Here is a 20,169-nt window from a genome sequence, read left to right as displayed (position 1 = left end):
TCGCAGCCCAGTAACATGACTACAATACAAAAGCAATTGCTCGGGTAGCGTAGCTGTTAACTAGCTTATAAGCTTTCACCACACATCTAAATGCTATTGTTTCAAAATATATTGCATACTGTTGTAACTTAGAGAAACTGGTGAATCTTACAAAATTACCATTGAACTACAGACGAACGTAATAATAGTTAAAAAAAATAATAATGGTTAAAAAAAAGGATCATGTATCGTTTTTCCCTTCAGGTAAACTTAGAATCGAAGTGAAGAAAAGAATAGTTTCGAATCATTTGATGAATTCGATAAGCGTATATTCGCTTATTACAGAATTTGAAACAGAAATTTAAAGAATACTCAATTCAGCTACCGGTATTTTTCATACCGAAAACAGAGCACTTGTGAAATTAATTAATTATTTCAAACTGATTTAAAAAAGGCATGAACTTCTCACCTGTTATATCAAAAGAAGAGCAGAGTAAAATTGTGGAATTTTTTCAAACTATGGCGGATAGTCCTAGTATTCATTCAGATAAATTAGCAAAAGTATGTAGATGATACTCAAGAAATATTTTGTTTCTACTTAATATAGGATAATATATTAAAAAAATATTATAAAATATATTTCAAATCAAACACTTGATTTTAATGTTAGAGAAAAATATATAAATTAAATAATTTTTTAAGGGAGAAGTTTCAACATTTTTTTTCTGTTAATTTATTCTATAAATTTTATTGAATTGTATCAAATAAACTCTTTGAATTCATTCTAAATAGATTTATTCATTCCCAGTACTATTTATTAATTATCATACCATTTAATTTCGTTTCATTATTTTTCATAGTTAGGTTGTTGATTTATTCATTGTTATCATAGGAGACTATAAGAATTCCTAATAATTGATAGAAGACATGAAATAGTTGCCATAAAATTTCAAACATATTGCATTTACATTTTTATATGAAATTATCAAATGAGAGATGCTTTATAATATGGTAACTGTAAAAAGAGTTTATTTGACCCCTAAGTGATTCTAAAGAGGTTGTTAATGTGATGTGCCCTTTCTGGCTGATAAACAATTTTTAATCTCTCCCAACAATTTCCCTTTAACACCTGTTCTATGTTTACTAATTTTAGTCCTTAAAGGTAAAATCTTGTTAGCAAAAGTTTTCTTTCATAATTAAGAAATTTGACTTACTTTGAGGATTTATGTTTTTCTATTTTTGTAAGAAAGGTTTTTATGTATGTATCAATTTGCATTATTTTATTTGAATTTAAAATTAATGTTCTTTTAAAATGATGCTTACCATTGTTAGTAATTAGTGCATTATTAGAAACTAAATTATTTGTTATATTAAGTTAAGACTGATGTACCTATTTATGCCAAACATTAATTCAGTTTACCATTCTTTTAATAGAATATCACTCACTTACTGAAATTTGAAATAGATGACAATGATTAATTTTTTTTGTTTAGTTTCAATTTTTTTTTTTTTTTTTTTTTTCCTCACTTGATCATTTTTTTTCTGTAGGATTGGTTAGCGAAGCATTCCAATTGCTTTGCTGGATTTGTTGATAACAAATGGTTAACACCTTCAGAAAATAAAATTGAAATTTCCAACCCATGTACTGGTGAACATTATGCTGATGTTTATCTTCCATCTCCAGAGATTTTAAAAGATGCTGCTACTTCCTCAGTAAAGGGCTTTAATGCATGGAGATCTCTAAATGGTTATCAGAGATCAGAGTTTCTATTAAAGTAATTGAGAATTTTTATTATTTATTATTCCCTGAAATATATTTTTTAGGCAACTGTGAAATGACATTGGTCATTTTTGATTTGCTGTTCTTTTATATGCTTCACCAATCTAAATTTTTAAAGAATATTTTCAAGGATTTGACAATGGCTAATTAATAAAAATTATGTCCTTTTATCTGAACTTGTGAATCTCTTTCATTGAAAAGCTTTTTTAAAAAATATTTTAATTGCATGCACATATGTTTTTTAAATACAAGCAATTAAAACTTCAATTTATTATACAAAATATAATTAGCAGATCTTAGTAAAAAGTTTTCAATAAAAATAGGTGTTGTGTTTGTTTTTCTTTACTAGTTTAAAAATAATCATAATTTTCTTAAAATTTAAATATTCAAAATTCTTTAGAACAGCTATAAGGAGACTTTCCACCATAATTTCAGAATGGTCTATGCTAAATTGGCCATTATTGTGTTTCTAATATAGCTTTTTTTTATGTAAATTTTATGAGAGATTTATTATTTGTTCTAGAATTGCTTCAATCATTGAAGAATATGCTGACTTATTTGGATTAGTTGAATGCATAACATCTGGCAAAACTTTACATAGAATTAAAACAAAGGATATACCTGATTTAATACAGAGTTTAAAGTATTATTCAAATTGGACTAAACTCCATGAAGAAAATGATGGTTGCACTGAAACAGGTTTTACTTTCTTTATAAATAATTTGATACCTTGAAAGCAAATGTTCATTACTTTAAGTACAGTTTTTACAGTACATTACAATAGTTTAAGTACATTTTTTTAAATGTTGGTTATAAGGTGACAAGGCATGTTTTGGTGAAGTAGAGGTTTTCAATTCTTGATTTCAGTTAAAAAGTTGATTTTTTTAGAGTTCTACTTTTCTTTCACTTAATTTCAATTTAAAGTTGGTGCTAATCTCTTTTAATCTTTTCATTTGATTTCATTGAAGCTGATAAAATTAAAATCAAAAATACTGTGTAATTTAGATGACTAAGGTTTATTGTCAATAACTGAATTAATAACTGATTAAAATCTATTTATCTGATGTGAGAACATTGTATATTATTAATAATCTGTTTGTAGATACCAGTTTTTAAAAATATATAAAATTTTCTTCAAAAGTTAAATAACATGATGGCAGTCTATAGGCAAATGATAACTATATCATATTATATGCTTTTAGAAACAAAGTATTTTTCAGGGTTTAAATCTAAAAGTGCATGACAAAGTTTTAAAATTGAAAGATAGTTTTGTGAACTTTATATTAGTACAAATATTAGTTATTGATGCATTATTCAAAAGAGAAACCTTGAAAAAGAATTTTGTGAATTAGCTTTTTGACCATAGATTAATGAAATACTCAGCATGCTTTTCATAAAGGTATTTTACTATAGACACACAAAAAAAACTTTCTCCTTGTAGATGCAACTGTTAGAAACAAAGATTAGATTTAATTTTATAATAAAACACATTAAAAAAAGTCATAACAAAACAATAAATGCCACAAACATAGAACTGGTACTACATAAATAGTGGTCAATTATTATGCAGATACTGAGGTTGCATAAAAAGCATGAATAATTTATAGCAGAAGGAAAAGTTGCAATTTCCCCCGAGAATTAAGTTTAAACTGCCATTACAGATGCCTGCAGGCTGGTATAGGATTTGGTTATAGCAATACTCTCAAAAATAATATCTGTGCTCTTTCTCATCTGTTATGAAGTTTCTAGCTGTCATTTACTTCATTCATAATTGGATGTTGGTATAGGACAGTGATATGAAATGATCACTCAGATGATTTAAGGAGATATATATTAATTTTAGGGTAGGAGGGTGATTACTATTTTACTAATGTGGCAATTTCACTAATCTGTAAACCAATAAAATTTTATTACCTATAAAAATATTATATTATACACATTATTATTTTACATATAAAACTTTTATTTACCTATAAAAATTAGGTAAATAATATAGCATTATATTACGTATAAAAATATTTATCTTTTCAAAAATATTTTCAATCTAAAACAGATTTTGATTGGGGTTTTGTTTCAAATTTTTTTTAAAAAAAAAGCTCACTTTGCATGCTGGTTTTTTTGCTTCATTTTTATTGACATGCAATTCTTATACTTCCTAATAAATCTTGGTACTTACATATTAACGCAACCTGGCCAAAATTCGCATAAATCGCCAAATTTGGCGACCCTACTTAGTTTTTTTTATCTTTAGTTTTTTTAATAAGAAGAATGTAACTTTTTCACCATTACATTAAGTTGCATTTTTCTTAAAATTATGTTTTTTTATATCTTTATTGTAAAAAAATTGTTCTGATGATGATCCAACAACTTCACATTTCAGTATTACATTTGAAATGTACTGATAAAATTAAATGATCATTTAATTAAATTAAATGATCACATTGATAAAACTCATTATACCTCTTTATATTTTTAAAAGGTATGATATCTAATATTAATGGCTTTTCTTATTACCTATTCTTTTATATAATGCAGTGCAATCAATGATTCATTGATTATATTCAGTTTTGTATTGTTATTACTTTTTTAAATTAAAACTGCAACCTATTATTTTGTTTGCAGGTGTTGTATGTGTGATTGCTGATGATTATAATGAACCATGTTTAAGAATCAGTTGGAAAATAGGTTCCATTTTAGCTTCAGGAAGTGCAGTTTTGTTATTGCCAAATGTGGAATCCTGTTTTTCTGCATTTCTTTTAGCCGAATTCTGCCTTTTGTGTGGGTAAGTACATAATCTTGTTTTCAACTAAAATATATGTTTTATGAAAAGTAGAAAATTGTATCAGTGTTTAAGGCGTTTGAAAATTCTATCTCCAGTGATCTGAGGACTTTTATAAGATATATCTGGCAAATACTATTTTGTGATATGATAAATAACAACCATTGCTATGAAACTTAACTTATTCTTCGTTAAGAATTTATAAAAGACAGTCTAATAAGCATTGCAAAATACAAGATGGAGATATAATGTATCTCTTTAAAAGAGATAGATTAATATTTCATGTAAATGCAGCTTGAAATTAATTAAAAATTGAAGTGAATTGGAAGTGAAATGTAGAGCTATAAAGCATTTAGTAAAAAAAAAAAAAAAAAATCAAAGTGGTGAGTTTTATATGCACCATTTTAAAGCATGCTTGCGAATGGTGATCAATATGGAATTAAGTGTCTCATGGTAATAATGCCAGGAATATTATGGATTCTATGAAGCCTGTGATGGTAATATTTTATTTTACAGGATAGTTTGCATGATAGGTCATTCATGCTGTTTCAAATGAGAGTGTAGATTTTATAATATATATTTTATCCATGCATCTTTTATTATTATATAGAGATCATGAGACATATCTTTTCTGCTAAATGCTGATAGACTTCCTGAGAATTATCTCTAGAAGCTGGTCTCGGTAATAAAACAGAGAATATATATACATTATAAAATAATGTATATATAATATATACATATATATAATGTATAAAATATATATAAATACATATATAATGTATATATAAGAATATAAAAACATTCTTAACATAGGAAAAGTTGTCTCATATTTTGTCAAATATTGATTCTTCAAAGTATAAATATTATATCAATATTTCCTGGTTGACCTTCGTCTTGATAAGTACTGTGATGATTTCTCTTAGAGATTTTTTGTACTGATGAGACTCAGACAAGAGTTTAAATTAAAATAGCAATTGAATGAAAAGTACCAACTTCGTTCCATCCACTGAAATGTCAAAGAAAACTATTGGCGGTGCCTTTAACTTTCGCTAGATATCTGATTTCTTGATATAACATTCTGATTCAAGCAGAGATATCTCAACATTATGATTAACTAATGCTAAAAATATTGGTTTCTACACATTTGGCAAAAGGGTAAAATGTTTGATTTTGTTGATGATTATATTTTATGGATATACTGTAATTTTGTATATACACTTAATAAAAATGTCACTATAGTTATGTTGGTATTGCTTTGTTTACAGCTTTCTTTTTAAATATATTTTTGTGATGAATATTCATATAGTTCACATAATTAAAAATGTTGAATATTAATTACTAAATGAAAATAATTTTACAATTAAATTGAAAAATTAAATATGTTTAGAATGATAAACTGTGCAATTGATTTTAGGTTACCTCCCGGTGTGCTGAATGTTTTGCCTATTGATGTAGTCAAATTAACTGACTTACCAAATGTTAATAAAATTGTCTTCTCTGGAACCCTTCTTAAAAGCAATAAAATTATGGAAAGGGCATCTTTACAAGGAATACCCTGTGAGATTTCTGTAACGAAGCAGCCTATAGTATTTGTTTATGAAGATGCTGACTTACATTCAGCTGCAGATGGCATATTGGGGATTTTACAGCACAGTGATACAAGGGTTAGAATTTTCATTTAATTTGTCTATAAAATGATTTTAAATGCAGTTTTATTGAATAGAAATAATTTCACATTTAATTATTTTGTAATGTATTATCTCTTAAAATTAATTCAAAATACTATTTTTATTTTAATTCTAACTTTAATAACATTTTTCTTATTTAAATTTATTTTTATGCTTCAACTTTATTATATAGATTTTTAGATCTTGTCGGTTCTTCATGTAAATGCATTGTGAGATCTTTTGCTACTATTATTTTTTACTCATAATAATTTGAAATATTTATAATTTATTTTAAATATTTTCTAGTAATAGTAATTTATATCATTCAAGGTATTTTTATTGAATTTTAGAGTGAAAGAAGTGGTTGCAGAGTTTTTGTTCAAGCATCGATACAAAAGAAATTTTTGCAGATCTTGGAAGAGAAATTTTCTAAACTTTCTGTAGGTTTTAATTTACAACAAATAGATCTGACTTGTACTGTCACTAAAGAGCAAAAAGAGCAATTGGTGAAAGATGTTGAAGAAGCTAAAAGTCAGGGTTTTAAGGTATGATTATATATTGTTGATTAAGATTGCATTTAATGTGGTAAATTTTTCATTTTTCATTTTTTTATTTTTTTTTGCAGGTTGTTGAAGGTCCAGAAGTGAATGTTGAAAAGGGACAATTTAGAGCAACATTATTAGAAAATTTGCCTCTAACATCAACATTGTATCGTGAGGTATTGTAAATAATGGATTATAAGCATTCTATGTAACATGCTTTTGCAATTTTTTATTAAAATATAGTTAATTTTCATAGTAATCTTCTGAAATAATAAAACTGCTAACTAATAATTCTTTTCAATAAAATGAAATTTGATATTTTGTATATTATTAATAGTGGCTAAAGCTTGAAGACATTATTTATTTTTAATCTATAATATGAAGCAGAAAATACAGGTATCTTTCTATCATGAGAATTTCTTTTTAATGGTGAAACATGAAATTGGAACATTATGTAGACTTTTTTTTCTAGGTCAAAACTTAAATTAATTACTTCTAAAGATATTTAGAGAAATAAGGAGAAGAATTAAATTCTTTAATAAAGAAATTATTTTTTAAACTCAGAATGATGGCACAAATATTTGTTTTAAATATTTCTTAGCCTGCTCTGAAATATACATTTCAGAGCAGGCTAAGAAATATTTAAAATGGGGCAAAAAGAAAGGCATTTTAAATCATTACAGTGAATTTACAGTTTGAGAATTCTGTTATAAATGTATTACATTTAAAAATCTTTCATATTGTTTGTAATTTTTATCTCTTAATGATACTGAAAATTCGCTTGAGTTTCTATTCAATTATGAGAAAAGTCCTCTTATTTTCTACATAAATAGTTCATTAAATTAGATATAAGTATGCTTCTATGGTTATTTACCTTTCAGTAATGATTTTAATAGCTATTTTAAAAATTAAAAGAATTCTGAATCATTTTAGAACTGATATAATATTGCAACTTATTTTTCCCGTACATTTCAAGCTTAATCTTGTATTTATTTCTAAATGAAAATTTTATTAGAAATAAATTATTCATAGGAATATATTTTTTCTAGAAAATTGTATCCGTTCTTATATTATTGATCACATGATTCTAAGATTTAAATATATAAAAATTGCCTTTTTTGTCTTCCCAGGTTGCAGGTGGCCCTATAGTTATCACCACAACTTTTCGAACTGTGAAGGAATCTATATCAATGTTTAATTACAATAAACTTGGCTGTGATGTTAGCATTTGGTCAGAAAGACTAACCCTTGCCTTAGAAGTGGCTAATCAATTAAGAGCAGGAACTGTTTGGATTAATTCTCAAAACATTTTTGATGCTTGTGCTGTCTATGGTGGTGCAGGTTTGGGATCAGGCTCATTAGAAGGTGGGAAAGAAGTAAGTTTTTTCTTAAATATGCAATAATATTTATCAATTTTTAACACTGTGTACATTTTTAGGTTGGCATGCTTTCTGTAAATTGTTTTTGGTAATCATGCGCTTAATATAGTATCAGATCATCATTATTTTAATTACTGCATTTATGCATCTGCATATTGTGATGGCGTTAAATATATTTTGTGTATGCATGTTATCTTTGCTGTTATTTAGAGTACATCTTGAAATATAATAAATATAATCTACCAAAGGGGAAAAAAATAGCATTAAAATCAGAATTTACTGAAAAGAAAATGTAAAAAAAAAACAGACTTAAAAAAATAAACAAATAGGAACATGATAATGCTCTTAGAGTGACATTCTTTCTGTAATTTGTGTAATGTAAATAGTTTTACATGCATATTTCAATGACTGAGGCAATCAAAATAGAGAGATCAAGCATAGAACATGTGTTAAATTTTTTTTTGTTCTTGCTTTTCTTTATTTCATGGTTCTATTCTTATATTTCCTGTTCATATTAAATGCTTGAAATTAGACTTTAAATAGAACTTTTAAAAATATAAATTTTATTAAATTGCTCATGATTTAAATATTTGCAATGCAAGAAAAATGTGAAAAAAATTAAGAATTATATAAATTTCTATCATTAAATGTTATAAAATAAAGTAAGTTTTTTAAATGTCGGTTTATTATGCCCTATCATTTTGATACAGTTGTCTTAAAGAAATTTTTTACAGGCATTTTTAAGGCATTTAAATGTTGGTGTATCAGAAATAAAGAAATATGATAAAGCAGAAGCAGAACAAGAGATCGAACTGTATGGTAAAGATTTGCTTTCTGGAAATAGCATTAAAAATAATCCAGAGTAAGTTATAAATTTTTTTTTTCTTCCTCTCTATATGTAAATACATTTCAAACATAATGCAAATACTATATTGTGATATTTCATATGTTTGAAATTTCAGCATTGTTTTTTTTTAATGTTTGAATTAGCTTGTATATTATTCTCATTTCAAAGAAAATGCTATCGCCTATATAATGAAAATCTATATATTGAATATTTTTTAAGAATGCTGGATTTTCATTAGAAATTAAATTCTGTGTATAGAATAACATTTTCATACAAGAAATAGAAACATTTCGATTAAGAGTTATGCATATTTATTGAAGTAAAAAAAAAAAAAAAAAATGTTCACATTTTTTTTATTCCCAAAAATAAGTATAAATTAATTAAGGGGAATATACAACCTGTGTCATTTTTCTTCTTATTTTTACTGCTGTTGAAATTCATAGAAGAATAGATGATTGCTTAGGGGATTCCCCCCCCCCCCTCTAAGTGCATGCTAATAAATCATACATTATTCTGAGTTTCTTTTCTATAAATTTCTTTTATAACTGGGAACAAGATTTGTATTTAAAACTTGGTTTAGCTTTATACAGTAGAATTTCTCTAATCTGACACTTGTTATTTCAATACTTCTGTTAGGCTAATATGTTCGATTGGTGATGAATCATTTTTTACTATTAAAACTTGAAATCTTCCTTCTTTCAGGCCAAGATTTTTCTCTAGAACATTCTCTTTACTCTGTAATATGCCATAGGGAAATTAAAGTGTTATCTTGCTACCCATGCTTAGAAAAATATATCATTATATAATTCAGTGATGTGTATATGATTCTGAATGGTCTAACAGATGTCTATTCTTATGTGTTAAATTAAATCAAATCTAATTTTTTTTGAATATGTCTGCTAAATAATAATTTTTAAAGATAAAAAAGAAGTCCAGCTTCAGAAGAGATGTAGAAAATGACATATAACATGAAAAAAAAAATTCAATTTCATGAGTGTAATATCAATAAATGTGAAAAATTGTAATTATTTTACTAAACCACTTAAAAGAGTTGGATCCCTAAGACATAGTTTTAGTACATTGTAAGAAAATTCCAAAATTTTAGATTTACTTTTGGAGTTTTAAAGAATATAATTGTGCAATCACATTGATAATTTAATTTTGAATGTTTTCTTCCACCCTGCAAATCAATGATGCATAATGGTATTTAATAAAAGAATATATAAAATATGAAATTTGCATTTTTATAATATTTTTTAAATTTTCTTTTGATATGAGCATTCTGATATTATATATATGCATAAAAAGCTTTAAAAGGTTCATGTTAGAAATTTATTTATTTGTAAATTAAATTGTCTGGAAGTTTATTGTTTAAATTTAAATGAATTTTTTTTTTTTTTTTTTCATCTCAACACAGTATAATATGATTTCAAAAATTTTGTCATTTGCAAGAAAAGGGCTTAGTCACACAAATGATTAAAATAGTATGTAAAATCAATTTTTTTGCAAATTTTATCTCAGTTTAATGAAAAAGGATTTCCTTTAAAAAATTAAAATAAAATTAAAAAATAATTAAAATTAAAAATTTTCCTGAAAGAATATTTAAATATTCTTCATTTTGCTTTTAACTGAATAAATTACTTTGAGATATTTGCTTGTTTGCTTAATGTCTTTTATTCTGTTTGTTTGCAAAATTTTTTCTCTATATATTCTTTATCAGAGTATTTTAGTTGGATCTAATGTTTTGAGAAATTTTTAAAAAGTGTTAAATTTGAAACTTAAAACTCTAAATATAACATTTAACATCACTAAAAATGTTGTTATACAACAGCAAAGGCTTAAAATTACATTAAAATACTTTTCTTTATTAATTTTTAATTAAGTGCAAAAAAAAAGGATTCTGAAGAGGATTTTTAAATTAAAAATGAGATTTGTTATTATATTTTTATTATATATTTTAAGAATCAGGTTAAGTTTTGATCTTCACATTGGAGGATCTTACAAGAAACCAAGTGAAAACACATACTTGATTGTTAGTGATGCAAAGAAAGTGCCGTATGCTTATATTGCCAATGGAACATCTTCAGACTTGACTGATGCAATTTCAAGTGCTTGTGATATACAACCAAAGTAATAGTGAATTTTTTTAATGCAACAATTTCTTTTTACAACTTTATATATATTATTTTTCAGTATTAATAAATTTTCAAGTGCAGTTAAATCACCTTCTTTTACCTACTCTAACTGCATGAAATGTTACTGAAATTCTCCTAAATATTTCATTTAAAAATTTTTTTGAAGCATTTTTTAAATGTTCGATTTTGGTAGCTAGTTCTTGCCATCATTTTCATAAAATATGTTTGATTTTAATTCAGTAAATACTGTTTAGTACATATTTTAAATTATAAAATTGCTGTTGCTTTATTCTTTTTCTTATATTCAACTTATGTAACAAAGTTATAATTTGTTTCAATTTTTTTAATTGATGAAGATATTTTTCATTTGTTAATAATATATTAACATCTTAATAAATTCTTTTCAGGTGGGAAAACCAGAGCAAGTATAAACTTTCAGATATTTTACGTAAAGTGGCAACAACATTAACCAAAAGAAAAGAAGAGTTTGCAGTTCTCTTGCATAACCTCACTGGAGAAGAAAATGCAGTATGTTCTGAAGAAGTAGAAGAATCCATTTCTAGGTTGCATTATTGGTCCATTTATATTGCCACATCTAGTGGTGAATCAGTGGTAAGGGATATTTTGTAAGAAATTCTATAATACTTCTTTGGATAATTTGAAAATTTCAAAGGACTAAATACTTTTTGTATTTATTAAAATTAGTGGCTTTTCAGTATTATTTTTATTTTTGTGTCATTTCTGTTTTTCTTTCTTAATAGAAAAGTCATTTTATTCTTTTACCAGATAATTTTTAGTTATTTGAAGATAAAATAAACCTGATTATAAATAGTTAAGTATTTTTTTTTTTTAATTTCACAACAAATGCTTTCATATTAGATTTTAAGCCAATTATTTAAGCAACATTTTAATTTAATATATTTTTATTTAATTAAAAAATTCTTTATCATTAAGGGATATTCATCCTATTCCTTCTTTTAAAAATCTCTATGTGTTATGTTTCATAAATCTCAGTTGAAGTAGGCAGTGAAAATTTTTTTAAAGTGTAAAAATATAACCCTGTTTTTTTCCTCCCTTTTAATTTGCATGGCAAGTATTATATATATTTTCTAATGAATGAAATTTGTGCATAAAAAATATTGCATTTGCTAAAATGTTAAGATTTTAATGTATTTTGCTATGTTAGAGCTCATTCATTTTTTTTTTTAATGTGCAATTCAGATTATGTGAACTCAAAACAATGAAATGGTCTAGGTGGATTAAATTCAACATATGATTCTTGCTCTCAAATTGTATATTTTTATCAGATTTTCGACATCTTTCAATAGATTGACTGTCTGTAAGCCTATCTATTCATGTATGTATGATCACATTAACTTAAATACAATACAAAATTCAAACAGTCAAATATACTTTGCCAAAATGCATATTTGTTTTCTTCACTATATCATGGAATTTAACAAATAAGTATCATGTACACTTGGCGGTTTTTGTAGCATGTATTTGTAGCATCATCTATCAGCATAGTTATTTGCATGTGATTACCACACTTATGGCTAAAAATAAGATTATTAGAAAATGCAGAATAATGTGATGCATAAATAAGGCAAAGATCAAAATAGAATCATTGCTAGGATATTTTTATTAATACTTATCTGGAACATTTGGTTTGATTAGTAAAATTATTATTTTTTGATTTACATGAGAAATGACTGTCCTTAATGAACAAATATAAAAAAGATAAGGAGAGAACAATCCCAATTTTTGTTTAAAGTAATGTATGATTTTTATTATTTTCTTTAGAAATCTAATTTGTACCATTTTATGCAAAAAGGAAATGCATGTTTCTATTTTTTTTTTATTCTGCATAATGTTTGTTTTTAAGTACATTTATACATATATGATAAATGATAACATTTAACAAATTAAAACACTCTGAATTGTAATTGAATATCCAGATTGTTCTAGAACTGTAGTTGCACAGTATTTATTAAAAAATATTTAAATTATCAGTTTGAAATACTGACTTCATTATTATTATAATTCTTCAGATTCTTGCTTTTATAAGTTTTGAAATTTTTGCATACATACTGTGATTCCTTGATTTAGAACATTTTCCAAATGATATATTTTATAAAATATATAAAAGATATTATATTGTATTAAAAATTAAACTTTCAGCAATTTCTATATTATGTTACTGATTTTTTTTTTTTTTTTTTGCAGGATACATCACTTTATGGTAGAGTATTGAAAGATCGATTTCCTGTGGGGGTAATAGGAATTCAAAGCCCTGATCAAAAACCATTTTTATCATTTGTTACTCTTGTGAGTTCAGCCATCGCTTTTGGAAATGCAGTGGTTGTAGTACCAAGTGAGAGAGGTTCATTACCTGCCCTGAAAATGTGTGAAGTAAGCATTTTTAATCAATTTCACTTTTCTTTGTTATTTATTCTTAAAACTGCAATTTAAATATGTCTTATACATATTATGATCACACAAGTGTAAAAATCATTTTAAGAATAAATGTTATTCATAATTGATTTTTCTTTTGGGAGGAAAAGGAGTTTTTGTCTGCGTTTTAAAATATATTTCTCTAATCTTTTTATGCTGTAAGTCATTTGATACAGCTATTTTATTTTTGGTTTCTCTTATTTTACTTCTACTACCTGCTTCTGTTCTGTTCTTTTATATTATCATATATTAAAGTTAAATAAATATGACTCTAGTATTAAGACAATACATTGATATATAATTTTAATAATCAAATCTGATTCATAAAGCATGTCTTAAAAACTAAGATTCTAAAGCAGTTTTCTTTTAAGTTATTATTGGTTGAGTAAATATTTAAAAAGTGTTTTATTGCTGCACAAACAGGTAGGCCTATATGATTTTGCATTTAGAATTTTCTTATTACTAAAAGAGTTATACATGGCAATTTATTCACATTTCTAAAGACCATTAGTTTCTCATTATTTATTCATTAAAGTGTATTGAATCACAATTTAATTTATATGTATTTATTTTTGTCTGTTTTTTTTCTTAACATTTTAAAGCTTTCTTTCTGCTTAAATTTCTCTAATTTTCTTTAATTTAATTCAATCATGGTTTCCGTATATTACATTTAAAGAATTAACAGTTGATATTTATTGTTGCCACAATGTTCTATAGCAAATATGTCATTTTGTTGTCTGGAGTTTTAATTTATGTAAACTTAAAAACATTTTAAAAATTAACGGAAAAGAATTCTCAAAAAATAATTTTAACAAACTTCTAAAATGGGTATAACTTGTTTCTTTGATTAATAATGTTAAATTTGAGATTCCGTTAAGATGGGGAATGATAATTGAAACTGCCTATCAATCTATTAATTAATCAGAAATGGCTAGAAAATAAAAAACAATTGGCTGGAATATTTGAAGCTACTATCATGTCATGACTCTAACTTTCCAGATTGCTGGGAATTACTGTAGCACATGCTTTTTAATTTGTAGAAAAATCCAAGGAGTCTCCCAATACTTTTGTCTCTTAAAGGAATTATGGCTAATTATATCAATGTTCCCAACAGCATGTTTCTTCAGTCAAACTGAATCTTAAATATTGAATACTTGTATATAAAAAAGGAATGTTGTAGAATAATAATACTTCAGGTTTCATTCATCTGCCTCTGATGTAAATTGTCATAATTCCACTTTTTGCTTTTTCATGTGTGTGTGTGTGTATTTGTTTCATCTACTCATTCAAAAATATAGTTAAATGTTTCACAGTTGTAAATTGTCGGGGGGGGGGACTAGTCACAAAGAATAAAATATAGCAAACAACGTACTATGCTCCAGAACTTTTTGTTCCCCTTTAAAATATTTATCTTATGATAATTTTACCTTTGACCCAAAGTAATTGTTTCCAGCCCTATAAAATTATTTAACAAATAATTTTTCTGTTTTAATTTAAGGTGCCCTCCCTTTTTTATTTTAGAAGTACAAAATATATTTCTGTTTTTCAGATATTGCAATCATCAGGTGTCCAGAATGGAGTGGTGAATGTTGTCACTGGAAATGGACCTCATTTGACACGCGATATGTGCTTGAATCTGATTGTTGATGCTGTATGGTTTGGAGTGGATGGTGCAGCTTTTATTAATCATTCATGCACTATTCATCCCAAGAGAATTTTTGATTGCAAAAATGTATGGAAATTAAAGAACAACACTAATTTTAAATTGATATTAGAATCGAGCCAGATTAAGACCATATACATGCCTATGGGTACCATTTATGCTACCTAATTTCAAGATTACTTCAAGTACAGTACAACTCCAGTTAATTGATTTAAAAGGGGAGATGGAGTGATGGGAGATGTTTTGGATAATGATTTTTTTGGTTAAGCCATGAACATATATTGTTTTATTTCTAATTACAAGATGTAATTCTGAAAAGTTTTAAGTGTAAATGAATTCAAAACTTTTTTAGTAGTTTATTAAACTTCTAATTTAGAATTACCATTGCTAGATCAATATATTTTTATTTATAGTATACTCTGAATTACTCATTCAAAAAAAGAAATGATTTTCCTTATTTGAAAATATTGAGAAAAATGGGAAAAAAGCAATGCCCTGCCATCTTTTTATGAGAAGGTTGTCAACCAGCATTAATTCACTCCATAGTTCAATAAATCTTTGGTAGTCTAAAATAATATGTATTTTAATTTATATGATGCTTTAAAAGCAAAAGTATTACTACACAATGTACAATAAATAACAGTAGGCACAATTGCCATTTTTAATTTTCATGTTAAAAAAAGTAAGACATTGAGAGAAACAGCAAATTCTTAATTTTGGCTTACCTTTAGAGGCAGAAATTATTGTCACCATATAACCATATATTCTGATTTAGACTCTTTTATTAAGTCAGATTTGTTACAATTTCTTCTAAATGGCACATAAAAATCTACTTCACACATCATGTCTTTAGATCTGGGAAATCATTTTTACAGTTATTACCATGTTCAGAGATATTACAGATAATCCAAGTTAGGTTAACTGGAGTTTCACTGTATAAGCATATTGGTAATATGTATTTATATGCTAAAATATATATTGCAGAATTAATTGTACTGTTAAAGGTAAACCTGCCGATTTTAATTTTATCTTTCTTAAAAGGAATCTTGCAATGAAAAAAATGGTTACTAATATTTCATAAAATTTCATATTGTGCCAATAAGACCATCCAGTTCATTAAAGATCAAATAACACTTTTGCATAATAGTATCATAAAAATGTTTATGCATTTAAATTTATTCAAGGGACCAATTCAAGGAAATTTTTTTAAAAACTCATCTTTTGTTGATATTATTATTAAATTAGTCGTAAAGTTTTTATAAAGAGAAACTATTTTTTGAAAAAGCTAGTTTCCTACCATAAAAAGGAAACTTCAGTTTTTAAATGTAAGATGGAAAGAAAATATGTGCACTAAATCAAATCTTTTTCATTATATTGCAAGATCAATATTAAAAGTAACATTATACATTAAAAAGAGGGAATTAAATATATTAAATACTCCACAATAAAAGATGAAATATTTATAAAGATAATTTAAAGATATTTACTTTACTTTTTATTTATTATAAATAAAAGAAAAATTAAATCATGAAATAATTAAACATTTGTCAATCTAGTATTTTTTATTGGGTTGCATATCATTTTAAAGTTTTTAGGTTCGTAGTTAGATTAAATTATAATCTTCATCTGTAGCTGATATAAAAGTTTATGTGAAATTTTTTTGAATAACATACTATGTTATTTATAATACAGTTGCCTAACATGTTTTTTTTCTTTTAATTATGTCATTTCTTTCCATTACTGTTAAGTTGCTATTCATTGCTATTCACTGTTTTATAGTTTTACATTTTAATTATATTATTTAATTTTAAGTAACTTATAGTACATGATACATTGATATATCTAGATATTTAGTTTAAAACATTTAATTATCTCTACCAAAAAAAATTTAAAAAATTCAAAATTCCTATATTGAATTCATTCAGTGATGTTCTGCTATATCTAAATGTTTTTGATTATTATGAAATTTCATATTTTAAATGTATGTTGAATTGCATTTAAAGCAGAAAATACCAAAAGCAACTACCTGTATAATTTGGAAATTTAAATTGAACTTCATCGCCTATTTTATACATCTTATACACTGGTTTTCAAAAATTCTGTGTATTTTTTTAGGTAAATATACATTTTTTATAGAATTTTTCAGTTTTGCACTTTTGTGATTAAATTTTAAGTGATGAAATTTTATAAATAGTTGAAACAATTAGAGTCCAGTGAAGAATTGAATTTTTCCTGTTAACATTGATGAAACATTAATATTTATACTATGAATTATATATCATGACTGTTAACTTTTGTGTGTTTTAACATCGGTTAGTTTTTTAGAAATCTCCATGTGTGATGCCACAAATATAATTTTATTATTGAACTTAAAGAACTCTGTGCTTTTCAGATATAATCTTTATGTTAAATGTCATTAATTTATGTATATATTTTTTATATTATACTTAGATGAAAATGCTTAATATTTAGTATCTAGTCTTTGATGTATTTGTTTTTAAGAAATGCAGTTCCTCTTTTTCACTTCATAGTCGTGCTTCATGTATCACATGATTTAACTGTACTGCCAATGTTATATATTTTTGAGATTATTTTTAATGTGAAATATTCCATTACAACATTATACAAATTATTAAAGATGGCATTCCTATATACTGTGTAGGAAAGTATATGATATGATATGCACAACAAATTGAATAAATTAATTTCTATATTTACATTTAGATGTGTATTTTTTAAGAACATTTTATTTGAGGAATTAGGAAAGATATTACATATAAAAGAAGTGAATTTAAAATAGAGAGAAAGATAAAGGTGGAAAATCCTGCTGAATTTCTGGAAAATCAAGAAGAGAACACTCCTAGTGATTATTAGAATTGCTTTTGCATAATAAAATTAAAAAATAAACTTTTAATGCTCTGTTCTAATAAAAAGCATATTTAAAGTACCTATTTGTTTCAGAAACTTGAGACTGTCACTTTTTGGATGATTTTACCCTGCAGGGTCTTTACATATGATTAAAATGAACCACATTCCTGGATTTCTTTACTAGGCCTTGACTTTCATCCCATTAGATGCATTATCTTGTTTCGATTTTGAACTGCCCTGCTTTAATTCGCAACTTGTATATTTATTGTCCGTATAATTAGTTTGATTTTGTGGATTATCTATGGAGATGTCCTGATTCTGTTGCTAATTGAGATTTATTGCTTTCCTTCTTTTATTATGACCCTATTTTTGTGAAATCAGTCACTCCTGAAACTGAAGGTGGTTCTGTAGTTGAGAATAGACAGTAGATTGCTTTTGTTTACATATTGCCAAAATACAGTTTTGCACATTATAAAATGTAGAACAACCTTATTCTAGAGTGTTTGAAAAATGATAATATTTGGTATTATTCCATAGTTCTATGAAATCTTTTTGATGAAAAATTTTCTTACCTTTATTTATTTTTTCAACTGCTGAGATCCTCCTGTTAAATTCTACACTATAATTTTTGTTTTTTCATTCCGTAGTACCACATTTTCATATATTCTGGAAAAGAAGTCTATTTTTACTCACTATAAATGCACTGTTTTTTTTTTTTTTTTTAACATTAGCGTAGTAATAAATTTTGACCTGTTTCTTTTCCCCCAGTGTTTCAGATTAGTGAAAATTTGTTGTTTCTTCATGAGCTTAACAGCTCGTTGTAGACCTTGGCTGCCTCAACCACATGCACTTTCTATCCCCCACAATGCCCTTCCAGTTCTTTATCCTCAGAACACTTGGGTCTCTTTCCACATCATCCAGCCATCTAGTTGGAAGTCATGATCTGGCCCTTTATCCCATATAATTTTTTAAAATGGATATTTTGAGGGCACTATTTTCAGGGCTTCTACCAGATATGGCCGAGCTATCTTAACCTATTGCTCCTGATAACCAATGTCATCTGTGGTTGCCTATAGAGTTTGTAAAAATCGAAATTGAAATTAGTTCACCAACATCCTCTCTCTAGTACTGGGCCAAAGATAATTCTAAGGATCTTTCTCTTGGACATGTTCAGAGATGTTGAGAGTCCAAGTTTCATTTGCATAGAGTAGAACAGGCATAATAAAAGTCTTATAAATTCTCTTATAAATTGGATCTTAGTTGTTTTTTCAGTCCAAAGAAATATTTATTAGCCATTTTTATTCTGTTTTCAATTTCTGCTCCGAGTTTATTCTCGTCACTAATCATTGTGCCAAATATGTTGTTTAGTCAGATATTAAAATCAATGAATCATGATTTATTATATTATTTCATTTCACACTATTCATCGGCCATCACTTTATTATCTTTCCTAATAAAAAAACAAAGTGTCTGTGTAGGTGCTGTATAGAGCAGATACAGCAGTTGGAAATTGGACATGGCACCTTTTAGCGATTTGCTTTGAATTTTGATTAGAATTTTAACTATATAAAAATTATACGAGATTTTAACATTTTCCCATAATATTTCTTGAATATATTATCGCACAAAACTAATATTTATATTGTTTTAATTTCTTTTAAATTAATTTTTTCTGTGGTATTAGTTATTGTGTAAAATTCTGAATTTCTGCTGTTTTTTTTAAATTATTTTTTTAACAATGTATTTCAGTGTTGATACGAAACTTAAAGAGTAGATTTGATTGTTTAATTAAATATTTAATAGCGTTTCTTTCTTCTCTTGTTAACAATTAAAAGGAAAAAATGATTCCACCTATTACCTGTGCAGTTTACACAATTAACCAGAAGGCTGGTGTTTATTAAGGGCTATGATGGACGGCTATGTTGAGACATAATAGAATGTGAAACCGATTAACTTGACAAATTTTTGATGTCTCTAAGAAATCATGCGACTCGTCTCTATTAACGAGGTTCATCTGTACAATAAACAGAACCTGAGTAAGGCTATGCAAATAACACGGTTTAATATCTATCATAA

At 25.9% G+C, this 20,169-nt stretch overlaps 1 protein-coding gene across 1 annotated transcript; it reads left to right on the top strand.

The window, feature by feature from the left end:
- The first annotated feature begins 275 nt into the window (after positions 1-275).
- LOC129963712 (aldehyde dehydrogenase family 16 member A1-like) lies at positions 276-17,944 on the top strand. Its single transcript, XM_056078233.1, has 13 exons — positions 276-540; positions 1,528-1,754; positions 2,283-2,458; positions 4,382-4,541; positions 5,953-6,202; positions 6,556-6,750; positions 6,831-6,923; positions 7,878-8,123; positions 8,861-8,988; positions 10,936-11,103; positions 11,516-11,720; positions 13,335-13,520; positions 15,112-17,944. Exons 1-13 carry the CDS (start codon positions 436-438, stop codon positions 15,391-15,393), a joined length of 2,421 nt encoding a protein of 806 aa, XP_055934208.1. The 5' UTR covers positions 276-435; the 3' UTR covers positions 15,394-17,944.
- The last annotated feature ends 2,225 nt before the right edge of the window (positions 17,945-20,169 follow it).

Source organism: Argiope bruennichi, chromosome 3 (assembly GCF_947563725.1).
Source record: "Argiope bruennichi chromosome 3, qqArgBrue1.1, whole genome shotgun sequence".
NCBI classification, from domain to species: domain Eukaryota; kingdom Metazoa; phylum Arthropoda; class Arachnida; order Araneae; family Araneidae; genus Argiope; species Argiope bruennichi.
This window is presented reverse-complemented; position numbering and strand designations above follow the sequence as displayed.

Excerpts from the sequence above, each read along its gene's own strand:
- LOC129963712 (XM_056078233.1), top strand. The coding sequence starts at position 436 with ATGAACTTCTCACCTGTTATATCAAAAGAAGAGCAGAGTAAAATTGTG. Across the intron at positions 541-1,527 it reads ATTCAGATAAATTAGCAAAA|GATTGGTTAGCGAAGCATTC; the intron begins GTATGTAGATGA and ends TTTTTTCTGTAG. Across the intron at positions 11,721-13,334 it reads CATCTAGTGGTGAATCAGTG|GATACATCACTTTATGGTAG; the intron begins GTAAGGGATATT and ends TTTTTTTTGCAG.